The sequence below is a fragment of the Hibiscus syriacus genome, unplaced genomic scaffold, assembly GCF_006381635.1.
Source record: "Hibiscus syriacus cultivar Baekdansim isolate YM2019G1 unplaced genomic scaffold, ASM638163v2 tig00016004_pilon, whole genome shotgun sequence".
In the NCBI taxonomy this organism is placed as follows: Eukaryota; Viridiplantae; Streptophyta; class Magnoliopsida; order Malvales; family Malvaceae; genus Hibiscus; species Hibiscus syriacus.
The window spans coordinates 84,495-104,185 of NW_024062379.1; the positions used below are offsets into that span (position 1 = coordinate 84,495).

Genomic DNA, 19,691 nt, shown 5'->3' on the forward strand with positions numbered 1-19,691 from the left:
ACGGGAAATTGAAGGCGATGCTCCACACGTGTTTTAATGACGAGGTATACCTTTAGATTTTACATTTTCTAATTTTATTTTCTTTAAAAACATCATGCTATTATCTCTTAGTTAAATACGGAATAATAATAATATTTTTTTGAAAAAAAAATAATTAATCAGCCAAAACTGGCCGTGTGATATACTTGTTATTCTAGAGAAAGAGGGAGGGAGAGAGAGAGAAAAGGAGGGAGGGAGTGGAAGTGATGAAGCTGACGAAGTTTCAAGAGAAACCCTAATTTATTCTTGTATGAGGTTTGCTCTTTTCGCCCTTTTCGCTCTTTTCTTCTTTTGCTTTATTATTTGTTTACTTATTGATTAAGGGATGAAGTTATGGTTTACAGTTTTATGTAAAGTTAGCTTTTTATTTGTTCCCTTTGAAGTTTTTTTCTTTCAATTAGTAACGTAAAGAAGAAAAATTTAAAAGTGTCAAAGTCAGCTCACGAGTTTGGAGTCGGGAATTTTCGTTGTATTCTTTGTTTAAATGGTTTTGGAATTTTTATGGCCTTCCTATTTTTGGGTATCATGCTTGTAGGTGTTTGGAGAAATGTGAGCTATTTTGTTGTCATTTAGTTGATTGGATTGTTGGGGATTTTTGTTGTTTTTTGGTATTAGAACATTAAATTTGTATTATCATTACATTAGGAAATTTGTATTTTCATTGCACTGGATAGCTGGGGATTTTATGCATTACCTGTCTATTTATCTTGGACTTTTTCCATCTTGTTTGATGAAACACACTTATTCTATGGCGTCATAATAGATGATTTGGTTGAACAATTATATTGTTTGGTTTTTGTTTAGGATAATTTGAAATTTAAGTGCCCATTGCTGATGACTGCTTCTTATCATTGACCTCATAAAAATTTCACTGAACCTAATAATCGAGTCCAGAATCATAACACTCGAACATGATTTTATAACTGACGAGGAATTTTTCCTGATGTGCATTTTTGGTTGGGCATTGCTTTTGCTGGTGTCTGACCCCTGGTTCAGCAATTTTTAAGGTGTTATTTGGTGTTCATAAACTTCTTGACTGCCTACAGCATGTGCAACAATTGCACTTTAAGCATTGTTATATGAGTTAAATACATGCATGCTTGAGATGTTTTATACATGCTCTGTTGTACGTCAACAGCTTAATTGCATATTTCTTGTTATTCAATTTAATCCATAAAGAATAGAATAGAGAGAATGTTGTGGCTATGTTGCTCAAACGGTTTTCAGGTTTATCATTGTACGAGTTTTATGACAATGACTTGATTTCCTGTGAAAAAATAAGCTGATCTTTCAAGAGCCAGAATACCTTCTGGCTATGCAACATTTCTATCAGAAAATCTATAATGTTTAGAGAGTCTATGGGATGTTGGGAGGGTAGATTTTGATTTTTTTTAAGCATTTAATTGCTATCTGAAAATCTACAATTTAGTTATTTACATCAATGTATTTTTTCAAGTTATGAGACATTGTTTCTTGCGACTTTCTAGAACTGTATAATATCTTGATGTTGTTTCACCTAACTTTCGTTTTACATGGATGTTAATGGCATACTGCTATACATTGACTGTAGGTCATATTTGGATGATTCGGAGCTTTCCCATCTTACTTTCTCTTAAAATGAATACAAGGGGTGGTCAAGTATATAAAGTTCAGAAGTCAAAAAAATTTCAGGGTGAGGGACCAAGCTGGATTGTCATTGTTGGTGGTGCCTTGTTGAGTACCTTATCTATCCGCCTTGGCTACAAGCTGAAGCAGGCACTTGACACAAAGCAACAGTACAATGCTACTACTAGCTTGAAAGGTATATGGGTATCTATTGCTTCAAGAATTTGTATTGAATGCATAAATGCTACTAAATTTTGAGTTTGTTACAGGGAATGGAACTTCTGACAGTATATCATCAGGTTGCCGTTTACATTCAAATATGTATTCATTTAGTCAAGACGATGATGCTTATTTCAACTGCATGTCAGGTGTGTTGCAACTATCTTATAGTTTGAGTTGTCCAAGGCTTCTATATATAAGCACTTGCTTTAGTTCGATTCTTTGAGCGGGATGATAAAAGTGAAGAAACATTATTCTTAGGAATTCTCTAGTTTGGTTTCTGAACCAAAACCTCCTTTTTAAGTGTAAATAGTCTCATGTTGGCTTTGAAGAGAAGAAACGAAGTCTAGTTTTTCTTTAGGGCACAGCCTTTTGTTAATCATCCTAATCTTGAAATGCTCACCTTCCAGTATTAATACTTGGCAGTTTCAGTTTTTTAGAACTCTTTAATCATACTCAATTTGAGCCTACTCGAACTTGATATGATTTAAACATCCAAGTGTAAAAAACATGAGTGAGAAAGGTAGAGAGAGAAATAGAGAGTTTGTGACAGGTCGGTCATCTTCCGATAAGGAATGGACTGTTTTCGTAGACAATCTTAGTAAGAGAATTACTAGAAGAGAGTTAAGAGAGATCTTCGATATTTATGGTCGTGTTTTAAGGGTCTACATTCCAAGTTTTATGGTGAAACCAAACTATAAGTCATCAACGTTTGCCTTTGTGCAATATGCGATGGAGGAAGGTTGTAGAAGAGCGATTCAGAACGTCAATGGAACGCTGATAGATGGGAAGAGAGTCTCAGTGGGGGTTGCAAAGTATAAGAAGGAAAGCAGAAGGGCAACTGATGATAAAAAGTTCCATGTGGAAGGAAATAAGCATGTGCGAGGGGAGGAAGGTAGGCAGCAGGTGGTAATGGGAAAGCCGAGCAGCCCGAGGGACGGCAGAGCGTATAAGGAGGTGGTGAAATTGGAGGAAAGAGCGGAGCATGATAGAGCGGGAATTAAGGGAGGACAAAATTTGAAAGCTAATGGGATAAGGAATGTATGGGAAATGCACATTCCTTCTGAAGATTCAAGCTGGGTGAAGAATTCTTTAACAGGGGTTTTGAAATATCCCCTTCAGTCTGATATGGTGAAAAAGGCCCTGGCGAAGGAGGGTTATGAGGTCAAAATAGTAAGATAGGGTTATGTTAAGAATGCTTGTATCGTTATATTCAGTTCTAATGAAGATTTGTCGAACATTAGAGAGAAGTTGTTCCTCTGGTTTAAGTGGTTATCTCCATTGTTAAATGAAGAAGGAGTTCCATTGGCGTATTGTTTGGTAGAGTTGGTGGGGCTACCATTTCTTATTTGGTCTGCACCTTTTCTGGAGAAACTTGCAGGAATGTGGGGAGAGATTGTGAGTATCATGGAGGAGACAAAGAATAGAGATGATCTTTCATCAGCGAGGTTACTGTTAAGGGTAGCAAGTCCTTTTGATATACCCAAATATACTTATGTAGGGTCATATGGAAGATCTTTTAAAGTCATAATCAATACGGGACCGAAGTGGAACAGTTTCCAAGCTGGAATCGGAGATGAACTGCAGAAGTATTTTGATGATGGGAGTAGTGATGATTTTTCGAAGGAGGATGAAGGAGTTAACTCAGAGAAGGAAGAAGACAAGTGGGAGAAGTCAGTAGAGGAAGTAGGGTCAAAGGTGGACAAGTGGTTACAGCAGGGTCAAGAAAGAGGGAGGTTAGAAGGTGGCGGGGAACAATCTCTGAAACATAAGTCCCACACGAAACCTATCATTAATGGGTTGTCAGACAATTTTGAATTTGAATTTGAGTCTAAGTCCTATAGAGATTATGCAGGGCTTGGGCTGTGAAAGGAAGTGGATCAGTTATATCCAGCCCAATCTGATGGGGAATCATCTTCACCAGTCTCTAAACTAATTCCTGCTGGGCCTGCTGTTAAAATTAAGTGGGAGGGACTGGATAAACATAACAAGTTTCAGTCTCTTTATGAATTAATGGAGGATGATAGTTGCAATATTCTAGAAGAGGATACTGAGGAAGGCCAGGGTGAGGAAATTTCTGCTCGTGGTAAGATAGCAGAAGGAAGTTTCATGCAGGAGGATAATAATGTAGGATTTATGAAGGGCTCTAAAAGTTGGAGAATGGGGCATTCAAATTATGCTAGCCTGTCAATTAGAAGTGCACCCGGTGGTAGGAGAGAAAGAGGTCGATATGCTAGAGTCTATAGAAAGTCAAGAAATAGACGAATTTGGTTAGGTGCAAATAACGAAACAGAATTATTTTGTTTAGAGGTTAATCTGAATCAAGGACAGAAGGCAACTGAAAGCAGATATTTTCAGCAGAGTTTTTTCAGAATATAGGGGAAATGGACAGGAAGAGGATATCAATTGTTCAACAGATGTTCAGAAGACACCGAACGTCCCATTAATTGGCAGTAATCATTCAGAGAGTCTGGCAGCAGCTTCTTACACTGCTTCAGGGTCATGATTTAATAAAAGAAGGAAGAGAAGAGCTCTAATCAGTGAAGCTTTGGAAATGGTTAATATTTCTACTGCTTCTTCATCTCATTTTTCGAAGCTGGTAGAGGAAGCAATGGCCACATGGGAAGTGTGTCAGATGTTAGGTATCTCTTTCAAGGAAGGGAAGAAGGCTTTTATTGATAAAATTGTGAGTCTTGAAAATAGTTTGGAGGTGGGAAGGGAAGGGTGATATGTGGGTTCGCAGGGAATATTTTTGGTGTTTGGTTTTGAAGTCAGTATATGCAGAAATTTAGTATCCTTACTTGGAACATTAGAGGTTTAGGGAGGAGGGAAAAATCTTTAGTAGTGGCAAGGCAAGTTAAGAAGTTAAAACCTATTATGATTTTTATTCAAGAATCTAAACTTGATCAGTATCATGCGTCGATCATAAGGAGGATTGGAGGAAATTTGCTGAAGGGAGTGGTGGTTTCTCCTGCACAGGGGTCTAAGGGTGGATTGATTAGTATGTGGAATGAAAACGTTTTCAATGTCACTAACCAGCATGTTCATAGTAGGTTTATCGCATTAGTGGGGAATTTTTTGGATGGCCAAAAGGAGTTTGTCTTCATTAATATCTATGGACCTGTTATTGAAGCTGAAAAGGAGGAATTCTTTGGGGAGCTGCTGAGTTATGTTAATTTGACGAATTTGCCAGTTTGTATTGGGGGTGATTTCAATGTGTATCTTGTTCCAGAAGAAAAGCAAGGGAGATCACAAAATTGGCATGCTATTGAAACTCTTAGATCATTTATACAACAAGCTAACCTTATGGATCTGCCTATGTCAGGAGGAACTTTCACCTGGTGCAGTAACAGAGAGTTGTCAACATGGGTTAGACTAGATCGATTTCTAATTTGTGGCAGATTTTTGAGCAGCTTTCCTAGGATTTCACAATGCCTTTTACCAAAATCAATTTCAGATCATAATCCGGTTTTGTTGGAGGATGTTAGTCATAATTGGGCCCCCAAACCCTTTAGGCTTTTTAATTTTCTGTTAGAGGAGAAAGGGTTTGATGATTTGGTTGAAGGCTGTGTGGTTGATGAGAAGAAGAAGAGGAATAGAGGGGGGATTTTCAGGTTGTTACAAAATGCGAAGAAGAAGATCAGAAATTGGCCTGGCAGCAGTCATTTAGGGCTGGCAGACTCTATTTCGTTGCTTGAAGTGAAAATAAATGAATTGGATTTAAAGTCACAAGGTGGAATGTTGTCTAAGGGGGAATGGGATCAGTTGATTGAATTCAAAAATGAGCTGTGGAGATTGTTAAGGATCGAGGAAAGCATTTGGTGGCAGAATTCAAGAAATAGATGGATAAAAAACGAAGACAAAAATACAAGGTTTTTTCACCTTACTGCTATGAAAAGAAATAGTGTCAATATCATTCATTCTTTGAAAATTGAAGGGGTGGTAATTTCGGATTCAGTTAAGATAAAAAACAGTGTTTATGAGTTTTTCAGGAATGCTTACAACACAAAAGCAGCTTTTGAGGTTGAGGGTCTAGATTTTGATTTTATGAAAATTTCAGTAGTTCAAAGGGCTAATCTGGAGGAAGAATTTACAGAGCAAGAAGTGTGGAATGCAATTTCTTCTTCAGATAGTGCTAAAGCTCCTGATCCGGATGGTTTTACCATGGGTTTTTATAAGAAATACTGGAATCATTTGAAGGAGCAGATTATGGAGTTTTTTTTTCAGATTTCTTTGAAGGAAAGGAGTGGGTACACGGGGTTAACCACGCTTTTATTACATTGATCCTAAAGAAAGGTAATCCAGAGAGTATAGAAGACTATAGACCCATTAGTCTTGTAGGCAGCCTATATAAAATTCTATCAAAAGTGCTTTCAAAGAGACTTATTTCTTGTGTCAAAGATATTATCAGTCCTAATCAGTTTGCATTTATTCCGGGGAGATAATTGTTGGAATGTGCTTGTGTGGCCAATGAAGGAATTGACAGTTGGAGGAAACATGGGATTAAAGGGGTTGTCTTTAAAGTAGACTTCAGCAGAGCGTATGACACGGTGGAATGGCAGATTGTTATAAGATTATTGAAAGAGATGGGTTTTGGTGACGGGTGGTGTTCTTGGATCACATAATGTATTTCCACAGCTTCTATATCGGTCCTAGTCAATGGGTCCCCTACAGAAGAATTTCTTATTGATAAAGGATTAAGGCAAGGATGTAGCCTCTCTCCTATTCTGTTCAATGTTGTTGGGGAATTGCTTCACAAGATGCTTACAAAAGCAGTGGATTTGGGTCTGTTTCAAGGGTTTTCGTTCGGCAATGATCAAAATTCCTTTAATTTATCACATCTACAGTTTGCGGACGATTTAATTATATTTTGTCGAGCCTCTATTACTCAGATCAAGAATGTTAGAAGAGTTTTGAGGATCTTTAGCCTAATGACGTGGCTCCATCTCAATTTAGCCAAAAGTAAACTTTATGGTATTAATATGGAGAATGACTTACTTGAAGAATGGGCGAGGGATATTGGCTGTTCTATTGGCTCTTTCCCGACAGTTTATTTAGGCCTCCCTTTGGGTGCAAAAAAGAATTCAGAGAAGTTGTGGGAGCCGGTCATAGAGAATTTTAGTAGAAAATTGGCGGGGTGGAAAGCTTCATCTTTATCCATGGCTGGCAGATTGGTGCTTATAAAGTCGGTACTTTCATCTTTACCCATTTTTTACCTATCTATTTTCAAGATGCCATCTACTGTTTCTCAACAGTTAAATTCTTTGATGTCGAATTTTCTTTGGGGTGGAGGGGGCGAGAAGAAGAGAATGCATTGGGTTAGTTGGAAAAAGATTTGTAAGCCGTTGAATGGTGGAGGCTTAGGAGTTGTTGATTTGAATCTTACCAATCGAGCGTTGTTGGGGAAGTGGGTATGGAAGTTTGCAAATAAGAAAGACTCGATATGGAAGAAATTCTTTTGTAGTAAACATAATGTGAGTTGTCATTCCTTGAATATCACTAAGGCCCTATCTCATAAAGACTCGTGGATTTGGAGGGGAATTGTCAATAACTTCTCAAAGAATGACTTCACCTTAGATCTCATGCAAAAATACAAATAGGGAATGGAAAATCTGTCTCTTTTTGGAAGGATACTTGGCTTAGGGATTGTCCATTAAAAATTCTTTTTCCTAGGATTTTTGCACTTTCTACTAACAAAGGTGGAAATGTGGCTGATTTTTGTAGTTTTGACTTGAATGGATGGGAATGGAATATTAAAACGAGGAGGAATCTTTGTGATTGGGAAGTGTTGCAGTTGGTTGAGTTATTGAACAGCCTTAAAGACATTAAATTGATTGAATCTTTGGAGGATTACCTGCTGTGGGATGGCTTGGGGGACGGGCTGTTTTCTGTCAAAGAGTGCAGGAAATCTCTAGAGACTGTGTATGAGGATACATTTCAGTGGAGAAACTGTGTAAGGCTGGGATTAGTCCCTCCTAGAGTGGAGACTTTCCTTTGGCAGCTATCTCATCAAAAAGTTGCTGTTAGGATGGAATTGATGAAAATGGGGGTTACAATTGGGGAGAATACTAACTGCCCTTTGTGCAACCTGTGTGATGAATCAGTCCAGCATCTTTTTTTGTTCTGTCAAGTTTCGTGGGAGCTGTGGAATAAATTAATTTGTTATTGGGTTATAAGTCTAGCTTTTCCAGTTGACCCTCCTTCCTTACTTAGTTCTTGGTCTGATTTGAGGCCTTCTTCGGTTATTTGGAAGTTTATTCCGGGTGTAGTGCTATGGTCAATTTGGAGAATCAGAAATGAAATTATCTTTGATTTTTTTTTGATAAGATTGGAAGACCTCGTTAAAAACCCCCTTCTTGGTTAAAGGAGCTTAGGGGTAAGCTCCTTAATCAGTAGAAGGAGGAAAAGAGCGCCTTAAAAATTTTATTGATAATAAACGTTTACATAAGATTTAAACACTACACCAAATTACATCACATAAAACTTAACAACTACTTTCAACTAGACCTCCTCGCTGGATCAGAAAATCCAGTGCTAAAGCCTTACAGTCAACCTATCCCTTTCTTAGCTAAGCTATCAGCCTCCCCATTGCTTGCCCTTGGAATCCACCTCACTGAATGAACCAGACCATTAGAAAGAGACAAAATCTGATTAACTAAAGGCGAATAGAAAGCAGGAGCCAAAACCGGTGCTTGAATCCATTCCACTACCGACTTACAGTCACACTCAACAATCAATCTCCCAACAGATACCCAATGTGATGCCAGAAAAATTTCAATGCCTCTTTGAATAGCCTTTAATTCAGCTAGAGGAGGAGTACCTTGGCCAACCTTCTCTGAAAAAGTCAAAAGTGTGCGGCACTCCCAATCTCTCAAAATGCCTCCAATACCTCCACCCGAGCCATCAAGCCTAGCAGCTCCATCAACATTCATCTTAAGAAAATCAACAGGGGGTGGAATCCAACGCAAAATATGACAAACTTTGGCTTTGGATAAAGAAAGCCCATCTGCTAGGGATGGATTACCAATCAGCAAATCCTCTTGAATATGAACCGTAGGAAACTTAGCTAAAAACCATTTTGAAAGTCTGAATCTAACTGTAAAGAACAAAGACATGCTGTTAAGATTAGATCCTTCAAACACCATAGCATTCCTAGCTTTCCAGATTGACCAGAAGATAACACCCGGAATAAACTTCCAGATCATCGAATTACCCCTCAACTCACCCCAGGAACTAAGCAAAACATGAGGGTCTTGAGGAAGAACAAGCGAAATATCCCAGAAGCTAGCTATATTATTCCACAATTTCCACAACAAAACAGGAAATAAATAAATGTTGAACTGTTCCTCATGATTCTTGCAAAAAGGACACTGAATATCTTCCCCTAAAGAAACACCTCTCTTAACCAACTCAGCCTTAACTGCCAATTTCTGATGTGCGAGTTGCCAAAGGAAAGCTTCCACTCTAGGTGGAGCAAAACCCATCAAGACTCCTTTTAGCCACATATCATTACTCCCATCCACAGAACCAAGAGATTTTCTGCATGATTTTACCGAAAACAAGCCATCTCCACTAGCAGACCAAGTAAGAGAGTCTTCCACCAACTCTGACAGTTTGTAATCCTTAAGTTTTGTCATCAAATCCAACCACTGGTCCAATTCCCAATCACTCAGATTCCTTCTAGTTTGAACATTCCACTCCCAGCCACTCGATCCATAGCTGCCAAAATCGACAACCTCCCCCCCTTTATTAATGGACAGCACATAGATTCTAGGGAAAATTATTTTTAGAGGAACCTCATCTGCCCATACATCATTCCAAAACGAAATTGATTTCCCATTACCTATTTGCAGCTTCGAATTCGATCTAAGAAAGTCCCCTACAGAATCATTCTTAGAAAAATTATTTGCAATGCCTCTCAAGATCCATGAAGATTTCGGAGAAGTAACCTTTCCAATAGACAGTATTCCAACAGACCTTTTGCTTGCTACACAACACAGATTTCCAAAGAGAATTTTTATCATTGGCAATTTTCCACACCCACTTACCTAGTAAAGCCCGATTAGTAAGATTCAAATCAAGGACACCTAGTCCACCACAGTTCAAAGGCCTGCAGACCGTATTCCAATTTACCCAGTGAATCCTCCACTTATCCCCCTTATCACCCCAAAGAAAGTTAGCCATTAAGGAATTAAGCTTCTTTCCAATATTACACGGCATTTTAAAAAGGGATAGAAAGAAGATAGGCAAAGAGGTTAGCACCGATTTCAAAAGAACTGTCCGACAGGCCAAAGACAGACAGGACGCTTTCCACCCTGCAAGTTTGGAACTGAAATTCTTAAAGACCGGATCCCATAGAGCCTCTGTGTTTTTCTTAGCACCCAAGGGAAGCCCCAAGTATTCTGTTGGAAAATAACCAACTGAACAGCCCACTTGTTCTGCCCAATCCGATAAAACTCTATCTTCCAAATTGATTCCAAACAGCTTACTCTTTGCTAGATTGAGGTGTAAACCTGTCATAATGCTAAAAATCCTCGGCACCCTTTTTACATTCTTGATCTGAAATTATCTTTGATAATGGTAAACTAGACAAGTTTTCACTGTTTTCACTGTTCTCTTAAGGCTAGCAAGATGGTTTCTAGCAAAATATCCTCTTTCCTATATTAAGGTGGATTCTTTAATTGGTGATCCTTCCTTGGCAGATAGTATCTCTGCTTCTAAGAAACTACTCAGACCTGGGTGTTGGTGGATTCCTCCTCCTGTAGATTTTTTTAAATTGACTGTGGATGGGGCTTTTAGTAGAGTTGGGAGAGTTGCTGGAATAGGGGGTCTTCTCAGGGATTGGAATCGGGTTATACTTATCTCTTTTTCAAAAAATGTTGGTCCTTCTCATCCCTATTTAGCAGAATTGAAAGCTGTTAAAAGAGGCATTGATATCTTTGTTTCTTCAGAATGGTTGTTCAAGGGCAGACTCATTATTGAATGTGATTGCAAGCTGGTCGTGGATTGGATCAAAGATCAAGCTTTGGTTCCTCTTTCCCTTTCAAATTTTGTTAAGGAAATTGTATCTATTGTTTCTTTTAGTTATTGTCAGGTGGATTCCAAGGTCTTGTAATTGTGAGGCTGACAAGCTAGCAAAAGAGGGGATCGGGTGATTTTTTTGTCTGTTTCAGTTGGTATATGTTTCTGAGCCTAGAAGCTAGAGGAGTGTGTGAGGTCTTATGTTGTATGTGAAAGTGTTTTTAAATCTTATGTAACTTGGCTTTCATTAATAAATTGAGGTACTCTTTTCCTCCTTCTGCTAGGTGGGCCTTACCTTACGGATAAGGTCCACTAAGAGGGAGGTTTAAATGAGACCTCCTATTCCTCTCAAAAAAAAAAAAATACTCCATTTGAGCCTTGAGGTGTTGATGTAGTTCTGAAATGTTGGGTGGCATTTGTATTTCCCTTTGCTTGTGTTTCTCTTCATATTGGGAGGAGGTCCCTTTGAAGTTCCTTGAAGCGCTCTAGTTCCTGCCGTTAATAATGTGACTAATCGTAGATTGATATGTTCTCTAGCACTTTGACATTTTTGGTAGTGAAAGTCAAGGTGTGTGCTCGTGTTTTATTATTATTTATTATAATTATTTCTTGTGTCTATTGGTTTGTTATTTAAGTTTGGTTTCAAAGCAGGAACTGGATGCTTAGGGGAGAAACACCCATCTAATGGTCCGATGATGCCTGAATCTGAAATTGCTTTACCTCTGGTGACAGTTCCTACTGCTGATTTCAAAAAGGATAATGGTGTTATGTGGGCTTCATCTCCTGATCGCCTTGAGTTGCCGCCAAAACCGTTCCATCATTCTAACTGCTCCGACTCGCCATGTGTCTCAGAGTCTGGTTCTGACATATTTAGCAAGAGGGAAGTGATACAGAAACTGAGGCAACAGCTGAAGAGAAGGGATGACATGATACTGGAGATGCAGGATCAGATTATGGAGCTGCAAAATTCACTTTATGCTCAGACGGCAAACTCAACCCATTTACAATCACAGCTGGAAGCAGCAAACAGAGAACTGTTTGACTCAGAGATGGAAATTCAAAGGCTGAGGAAGGCGATTGCAGATCATTGTTTACGACATGCCGGCACGAACGAGAAGACTTCAGCTTTTACAGCTTGGCCATATGAATTAAGAAATGGCCATACCAATGGGTATATTGATGGAGACAACTCGGGCTCCCCTGAGAAGGGAAGGGAAGATGGAGAGAGAATCGAGATGCTGAAAAGAGAGGTAGGAGAGTTAAAGGAGGTGATACAAGGAAAGGAGTACTTATTGCAGAGCTACAAGGAGCAGAAAATGGAGCTTTCCATGAAGATCAAGGAGTTGCAAGAGAGATTGGATTCCCAGCTTCCCAATATTTTGTAGGTAAATGATTAAGATTTTGTGCATTCTTGCTTGTCTTCTCATGTTTCTTTCTTGACTAGAGGATAAAAAAGTATAGTATATGCTTCTTTTTCTCCTTTCTTTCCCAATACCACTGGCCTTAAGTTTCATGTTAGTTGAAACGATCTTTGATTGAGCATTTGTATGTATGAGAATGAGATGCGTGTGAGAGAGAGGGAACCATTCGCCATTATAGTAGTTTGTTATTTTCTTTTCTGGTCCTTAATCACTTCTTTCCAGAAATCTGAAACCAAGTTCTCTTCTCTTGTCTTCTGTATTATTAACAAGCGCAAACCAAAGATCGGTAGCCATGAAACTTTAATTGGTGAAGTCTACTGTATTATTCATGAGAAAGAATAGTTAGAAGAGTAATCTAGCAAAGAGTGCAGGTAAATGCATACGAATGTGTTGAAATTATATGCCAATTTTGGAGGCTGTCCGAGAATAATACTGCTTTTTTGGGAGTAGTGTGATGGAAATTTTGTTTTGCAAAGCTTGGATGCATCCGTTGCTTGTTGGTATGGTGGGTTATGGTGTTAAAATTGGTAAGGAGCATTGTGTTAATACGACTGGTTTCTGTTTGATAAAGTTTTAGTGTTAAAGCTTAAAGTTTAATCTTCAAAGCAATTAATTCCGCGGATGCGATGTTTCTCTGCCCCGAAATAGTTTTGTGCACTATTTAGTTTCGTCCGCAAATAGGGTGAGTAAAATTTGACTCAACTTGAAAAATCATTTTTTAAAATTGAGTTACTCGAGTTAATTTCTTCTAGTCAATTCTCAAGTTCGAGTCAAGTTGAAATTTTGAAAATTTCGAGTTACTAAAAAAACTGAAAATTTGGTTGAGTATTTTGACAGTTTTATGATTTAGTACATGATTTCTTTATTCCTTTAATTCCTCATTCGTCTTAAGTCTATATTTCTTTAATTTATTCTTCATTTTAAGTATGTTTCTTACCAAATTTTAACCACATACTCTTATAACACTATAAAATACCTATGTAACTTCAATTCCTATTTTTTATACTAAAAATGTACTCTCTCTCTCTCTCTTTATTTTATATCTAAATTTTACGTTTTATTTAATTTGGTCTTTTGACTGTAATTGTACGCAAATTCTTTCATTCAATCAAGAAGACTCCTTTATACTCTTAGCAATATTTTACCCTCAAATTACCTTCTTAAAATATAATGTTGTAAATATATTTTATAATTTTAGATTGTATTTGATATATTAAATAACATTATAATACTAAGAAAATATATATATATAATCTTACATGGTTAGAGAAAGTCGAAAAATTGGAATCGAACCTTATCATAATAATATAAATAATTTTAATAATTTTTTATAGAGACTCAAATAACTCAATTTGAAATTTTTTTAAATTAAGCTCGAGTCATGAAATACTTGTCAACTCAAATAATTCATGATTTTTTGGACCCGACTTGATCGAATGCTTACCTCAACTACTAAGCTGAAAATTTAAATTTCAAATAAAAATACTTGAAAATAAAGAGAAGTGTTAAGCTCGTTTTCTCATTTTAGTCGCTACTTTACGGTACTAGTTTTTTTAATATTTAAATTAGGGCTTAAGGTCTATTTTTATTCTTTTAGTAAACTCAATTTATTATTTTCGTCCTTATGATATTTATGCACTAATTTTGCGCTTAAAGTTATTTAGGGGTATCATTTTAATCCTCAAAGCGTGTTTTGACTAACATAATTGTTAGTCTTCTACATCTGTATAAGCTAACAATTTTTACCTTAGTCAATATTATTGACGTGATTTGATGATGACGTGGCATTTATTAAAAATCAAATAATAAAATATTTAAAAAATTTGTTAACACAACAGTTAGAAAAAAATTCTAAAAGTTTAACCTAATCTCTTAATTTCGCTAAAATAAATAATAAAATTTTGAAAATTTTCTAACCTATGTGTTTAGTAAATATTTTAATCTAATCCCTTAATCATCATACGCAGAAGATTAATGATTATGTTAGTCAAAACAATCATCGGATTTCGAAGACTATATTAGCTCCTAAATAATTTCGATGACTAAATTGATGCGAACTATCATAAAAGTGAAAATGATAAATTGAGTCTATTACATAGATAAAAGTAACCCATAAACCTTAAATTATTAATTATTAATTATGATAAATTATTAATTCATAATTATGATGAACCCTACAACCAAAATCGCAATTTATCGGCAGCAGGGACGACCCCTCTCCACAATTTCATCTTTATCGTTATTTTACAGTTTTGATTATTTTCACTGATACCCAAAATTGGATATGAGAAAATTATTTATCAAAAACTTCAATAAACAAATTATACTAAATAATATTCTACATTACGTGCTAATAATTATAGGGACATATTATCTATTATTATAATTGTATGTAGACACTCAATTTTTTTCGGACCTTGACCCGGATTTCTGTGTCCAAATCATATTACAAGACAACCCACGTTACAGAATAGCAATCTAACCTGTTACACATGACCTAAATAGAAGCCCATGAAGCCCAGAACAAGTCATCTAGTAGACTAAAATTGCTCCAACGGTCCAATCGATCCAAACATTTAGATTCATCAGAAACTCTTCGTCGTCCATGAACTCAGTCATTGGATCTAATTTTGATCCAAAAATTCATATGAAAATCCAAGTTCCAAGATAACTTTAAGTCTCCAGGCAGGAATTTCCTATATACACAATGATTCGAATTTGAGACATCATTTTAATAATATAAAACTACCTGCCACTTGAATCAATTTTTTAAAGGGCATATACCCTTTTTTTTCCCATGTCAAAGACACATCTTACTCCATTTCAACAAGTTTCATTTATACATATCAATTTTCACATAATTGAATGTTCAAATATTGGATTTTCATATCAATGTACCTTGTCAATGTACACGCTATGCGAATTGCTCGGTTTAGTGCCGTTACAAAAAAATTTCAATTTATAGATTTAACCTACACAATCATATGTCACAACATGTACAAAAACATAATCGAATATAAAATTATTTACACTCACCTAATTCGAACTTTCAAAATGCCTTAGACCGATAGCTTACTCAATTATATTTTAGTTTTTCCTTGGTTTGAGAGGATTCTACCAAATTTTGATCTTTCATACACATGAACACCAAAAGAAACTTATCAATACAAATTCATCATAAATCAATACTCAAATTAACATGTATGAAACTTAAAACTCAGTTTAGGGGTTAAGGTTTAATCTTACCCAACTTCAGTCTTGAAATGGAGGCTATGGAATTAAAGATATACACTTAGGTGGCGTTTGGTTCGCTGGAATGTTTATGAGGGAATTGTAATCTGTGAAGGAATTCGAATCCAATTTCATATTCTGTTTGATTGGCAGGAAATGGAATTGAAATCCAATTCCATATTCTGTTTGGTTCGCAGACATGTCAGATGAATTTGATTTCAGTAATGTAAAATGACAGAATTGCTCTTCTTATTTTTTTGTTTTATTTTAGTTTATTTTACAACTTACATGTAGTAATATATTATAAAAAATTAAAAAAATATTAAAATTTCATTTTATTGACTGATTATTCATTTCAATAAATTATAAAAATCATGCTAATAAACATTATAAGTTAAAATCATCGCAATCAAAATATGTTAATAAGTTACCAAAAGATAGAGCAATATTTCGATACATTCCAATCGGAGTATGTTAATTAGTTACCAAAAAATAGACCAAAAACTATTTTTATTCAATATATGAATTAGAAACTCGACCCGACCCGACCCGAATATCACACTTAAAAAAACCCGACCCGACTCTACCCGAATATCACACTTAAAAAACCGACCCGACTCGAAAAAAATAAAGTTTCATCCGACCCGACCCGAATATATGAATTAGAAATCCGACCCGAACCGACCCGAAATAATAAAAAATTATTTTTATTTAATAAAAACAATGACTTAATCCGACCCGACCCGAATTATATATATTTTCGGGTCAGTCCGGTTTTTTTCACCCTAAACCCGAATCCGACCCGAATATCACACTTAAAAAACCCGACCCGACCGGAACAAAATAAAGTTTCATCCGACCCGACCTGAATATATGAATTAGAAATCCGACCCAACCCGACCCGAAATAATAAAAAAATTATTTTTATTTAATAAAAACAGTGACTTAATCCGACCCGACCCGAATTATATATATTTTCGGGTCGGTCCAGTATTTTTCACCCTAAACCCGAACCCGACCCGATCCGACCCGAATATCACACTTAAAAAAACCGACCCGACTCGACCCGAATATCACACTTAAAAAACCCGACACGACCCGAACAAAATAAAGTTTCATCCGACCCGACCCCGACCCGAAATAATAAAAAATTATTTTTATTTAATAAAAACAGTGACTTAATCCGACACGACCCGAATATCACACTTAAAAAAACCCGATCCGACCCGACCCGACCCGGTTTTTTTCACCCTAAACCCGAACCCGACCCGACCCGCCCCAAATATCACACTTAAAAAAACCCGATCCGACCCGACCAAAATAAAGTTTCACCCGACCCGAATATATGAATTAGAAACCCGACCCGACCCGAAATAATAAAAAAATATTTTTATTCAATATATGAATAAGTTACCAAAGGATTGATGAGGGTAGTACGGTCAAATTTCAATTCTCTCCAACAAGGGAATTACATTCCATCCATATTTGGATGGAATTCACTTTCCCTCATTTGATGGAATTGAATTCCATCAGGGATTCCAATTCCCTTGAAAAAATTGAACCAAACATGGGAAAGTGGTGGAATTGGATTCCAATTCCTACCAATTCCAAGGGATTCCATCTAACCAAACGTCACTTTAGGGTTTAAGAAACGCAGCTTGGATTTATCTTTTAATAAGAGAAATTTAGAAATATTGAAGCTTTTTCTTTATAGTTCATCCAAGGATTCATCAATGATGGTTTAAGGAGAAGGTTGAAGATGAAGAAATCTAGCTCTCTCCTACTCATCAATTTTGATGGAGTGAAAATACCAAGAAAATACGGAGATGAAGAAATCGGGTCGATGTTAAATTTAAATCGAATTAGGGTATATTAAATTCAGATTTTTTTCAATTCAGATTAGTTTTTGGTTCAATTACTGTCGGTTAGAGTTGTTTTCAATTCGAGTTATTTTTGGTTCAGATTGTTGGTAATGCTCAATCCCACATAGTATTGGAAACACTATTGGGAATGAGTATTTAAGGTTTGGATTCTCCACTTCCTTGTTGAGTGAAAGAGAACAAGGGGAACTCTCGCACACCATCGCCGTCTGGTTCGGCTCGTGGTCATACGTGTCTTCGACACGTCCGTGCGAATACTATCTTTTTAGAGAAAATTCTTGTGGAATTTCTCTTTGAAAGAAACAAATGAAAAAATGTGAAAGATTTCACCTGATATTTATAGACTACTGAGGACTGTTACAGGAGATTTAATTTCAGGAGTTATAACAGCTAAATAATTATTTTAACCCTATATCCAGCCTATACTCACTCTCTACATTCAGAATTCACTCTCCAAGTGTTTTCTAAAATTGTTCTATATGTGATTTCCTATCAGAAGTGCAATACCACCAGCAGTCCACTCCGGTTTCGGGTGTACGAAATTTGGAGCGATTGTGTTAACCTCAGCGATTGTGTTAACCTCAGGGGACGGTCCGCCTATTGCAGCGATTACACACATCGGGGCGAATTCGTTTCTAAGGCAGTGGTTTTTACTACGACACGGTTTACGAATTTGTTTTATTTAAATTGCTATTTTCCTTTCATGTCAGTGTTAACGGTGTGATTTTACAGTCCATATTTCTTACAATTTAGAAACGAATTCCTGTATACTGCAATTATGCCATCATCTTTGAGCAAACGGATTCCCGACGAATTATAAAAGGTGGTCCCAACGAATCCTGATATTCTTCGAGCAGCTTGATCTTGATTACGTGCTGCTCAACCACCACCTACCATGCCGCCAACCCCAGCTGCCGGTAATGATACGAATACGGTTCTGAATGATGATGCCTTAGCAGCTGCTACCTCTACTCTCGCTACCTACGAGAAATACGAGAAGGATAACAAAACGATGCGAGGCCATTTGCTCTGTCACATGTCAAATAAATTATTTGATATGTTTCTTAGAGAGAGGAGTGCCAAGCAATTTGGGACACTCTGGAGAAAAAATATGGTGCGGACTATGCGAGCATCAAAAAGTACGTTGTTGGCGAATCGCTCAAATTCTAGATGACAGACGACAAGCCGATAATGGATCAAATTCATGACTATGAGAACTTGGTCGCTGACATCATCACCGAAAGGATGCAAATGTGTGAGGTACTGCAAGCCAATTTTCTCATTGATAAGCTGCCCAAGTCCTGGTCCGACTATCGCAATTCTCTTAAGCATAAGAAGTAGAAATTTTGCTTGAAGAGCTGGTGGGCTATATGAAGATTGAAGAAGCCAATCGTTTAAAAAATAAGGTTACTAATTCTCTGAGTATTTTATCTTTTAGAGCTAGCTTGGTTGAGTCTAGATTCAAGAAGATCATGAAATGAGGGAATCAAGACAAGAAGACAAAACCTCAGAAGGCCACCAACTTCAAGAAGTCAGGAAAGGCCAAACCTGAAGGAAATAAGCTCAAGTGTTATGTCTGCGGTTTAACCGACCAAAAGCTTACCAATGCCAACACTGCTTAGATAGCCAGAATGACAATAAGCCACAGATGCACGTTGTAGAAAAAGATGATGAAATCATTGATGCGGTGGTCTCAGAAGTTAATCTGGTGGAAAATAGCTCAGAATGAGTAGTTGACACTAGCGCTTCGAAGCACTTCTGCGCAAGGGAGGATTTTTCACCAAATTCGAGGATGAGAACGTAGGTAAACGTGTGTATATGGGGAACTCTAGCAGCTCTAAAGTGCTAGGAAAAGGCAACGTTTTACTCAAGCTGACTTCTGGTAAAACTCTGGCTTTAAATAATGTTATGTATGTACCTGCCTTGCGTAAAATTTTGATAAGCGGTGGGCTTCTAAATAAGGCATACATTAAGTTAGTTTTTGAGGTAGATAAACTTGTACTTTTCCAAAATGGTGATTATGTTGAGAAAGGGTTTTTAAACAATGGTTTATTTGTCATAGAAACTCAATTTAATGAAAATAAAGCAACTAATTCTGCTTATATTGTTGAATCCATTGATATGTGGCATGCTAGATAAGGACACATGAATATTCATGCTTTAAAGAAATTGATGAATATGAATGTTCTGCCTAAACTAGACATAACTAACTTTAACAAATGTGAAATTTATGTAGAAGCTAAGCATACTAGACCTAACTTTAAGGATGTTTCTA

General features: G+C 36.8%; 1 protein-coding gene across 1 annotated transcript; it reads left to right on the top strand.

The window, feature by feature from the left end:
- Positions 1 to 203: 203 nt before the first annotated feature.
- On the top strand, positions 204 to 12,369 carry LOC120208182. The gene is made up of 4 exons (XM_039207518.1): positions 204 to 287; positions 1,610 to 1,840; positions 1,914 to 2,012; positions 11,536 to 12,369. Exons 2-4 carry the CDS (start codon positions 1,621 to 1,623, stop codon positions 12,267 to 12,269), a joined length of 1,053 nt encoding a protein of 350 aa, XP_039063449.1. The 5' UTR covers positions 204 to 287; positions 1,610 to 1,620; the 3' UTR covers positions 12,270 to 12,369.
- The last annotated feature ends 7,322 nt before the right edge of the window (positions 12,370 to 19,691 follow it).

Coding starts and splice junctions, on each gene's coding strand:
- LOC120208182 (XM_039207518.1), top strand. CDS start 1,621: ATGATTCGGAGCTTTCCCATCTTACTTTCTCTTAAAATGAATACAAGG. Junction 1,841..1,913: donor TGCTACTACTAGCTTGAAAG/GTATATGGGTAT, acceptor AGTTTGTTACAG/GGAATGGAACTTCTGACAGT. Junction 2,013..11,535: donor TTATTTCAACTGCATGTCAG/GTGTGTTGCAAC, acceptor GTTTCAAAGCAG/GAACTGGATGCTTAGGGGAG.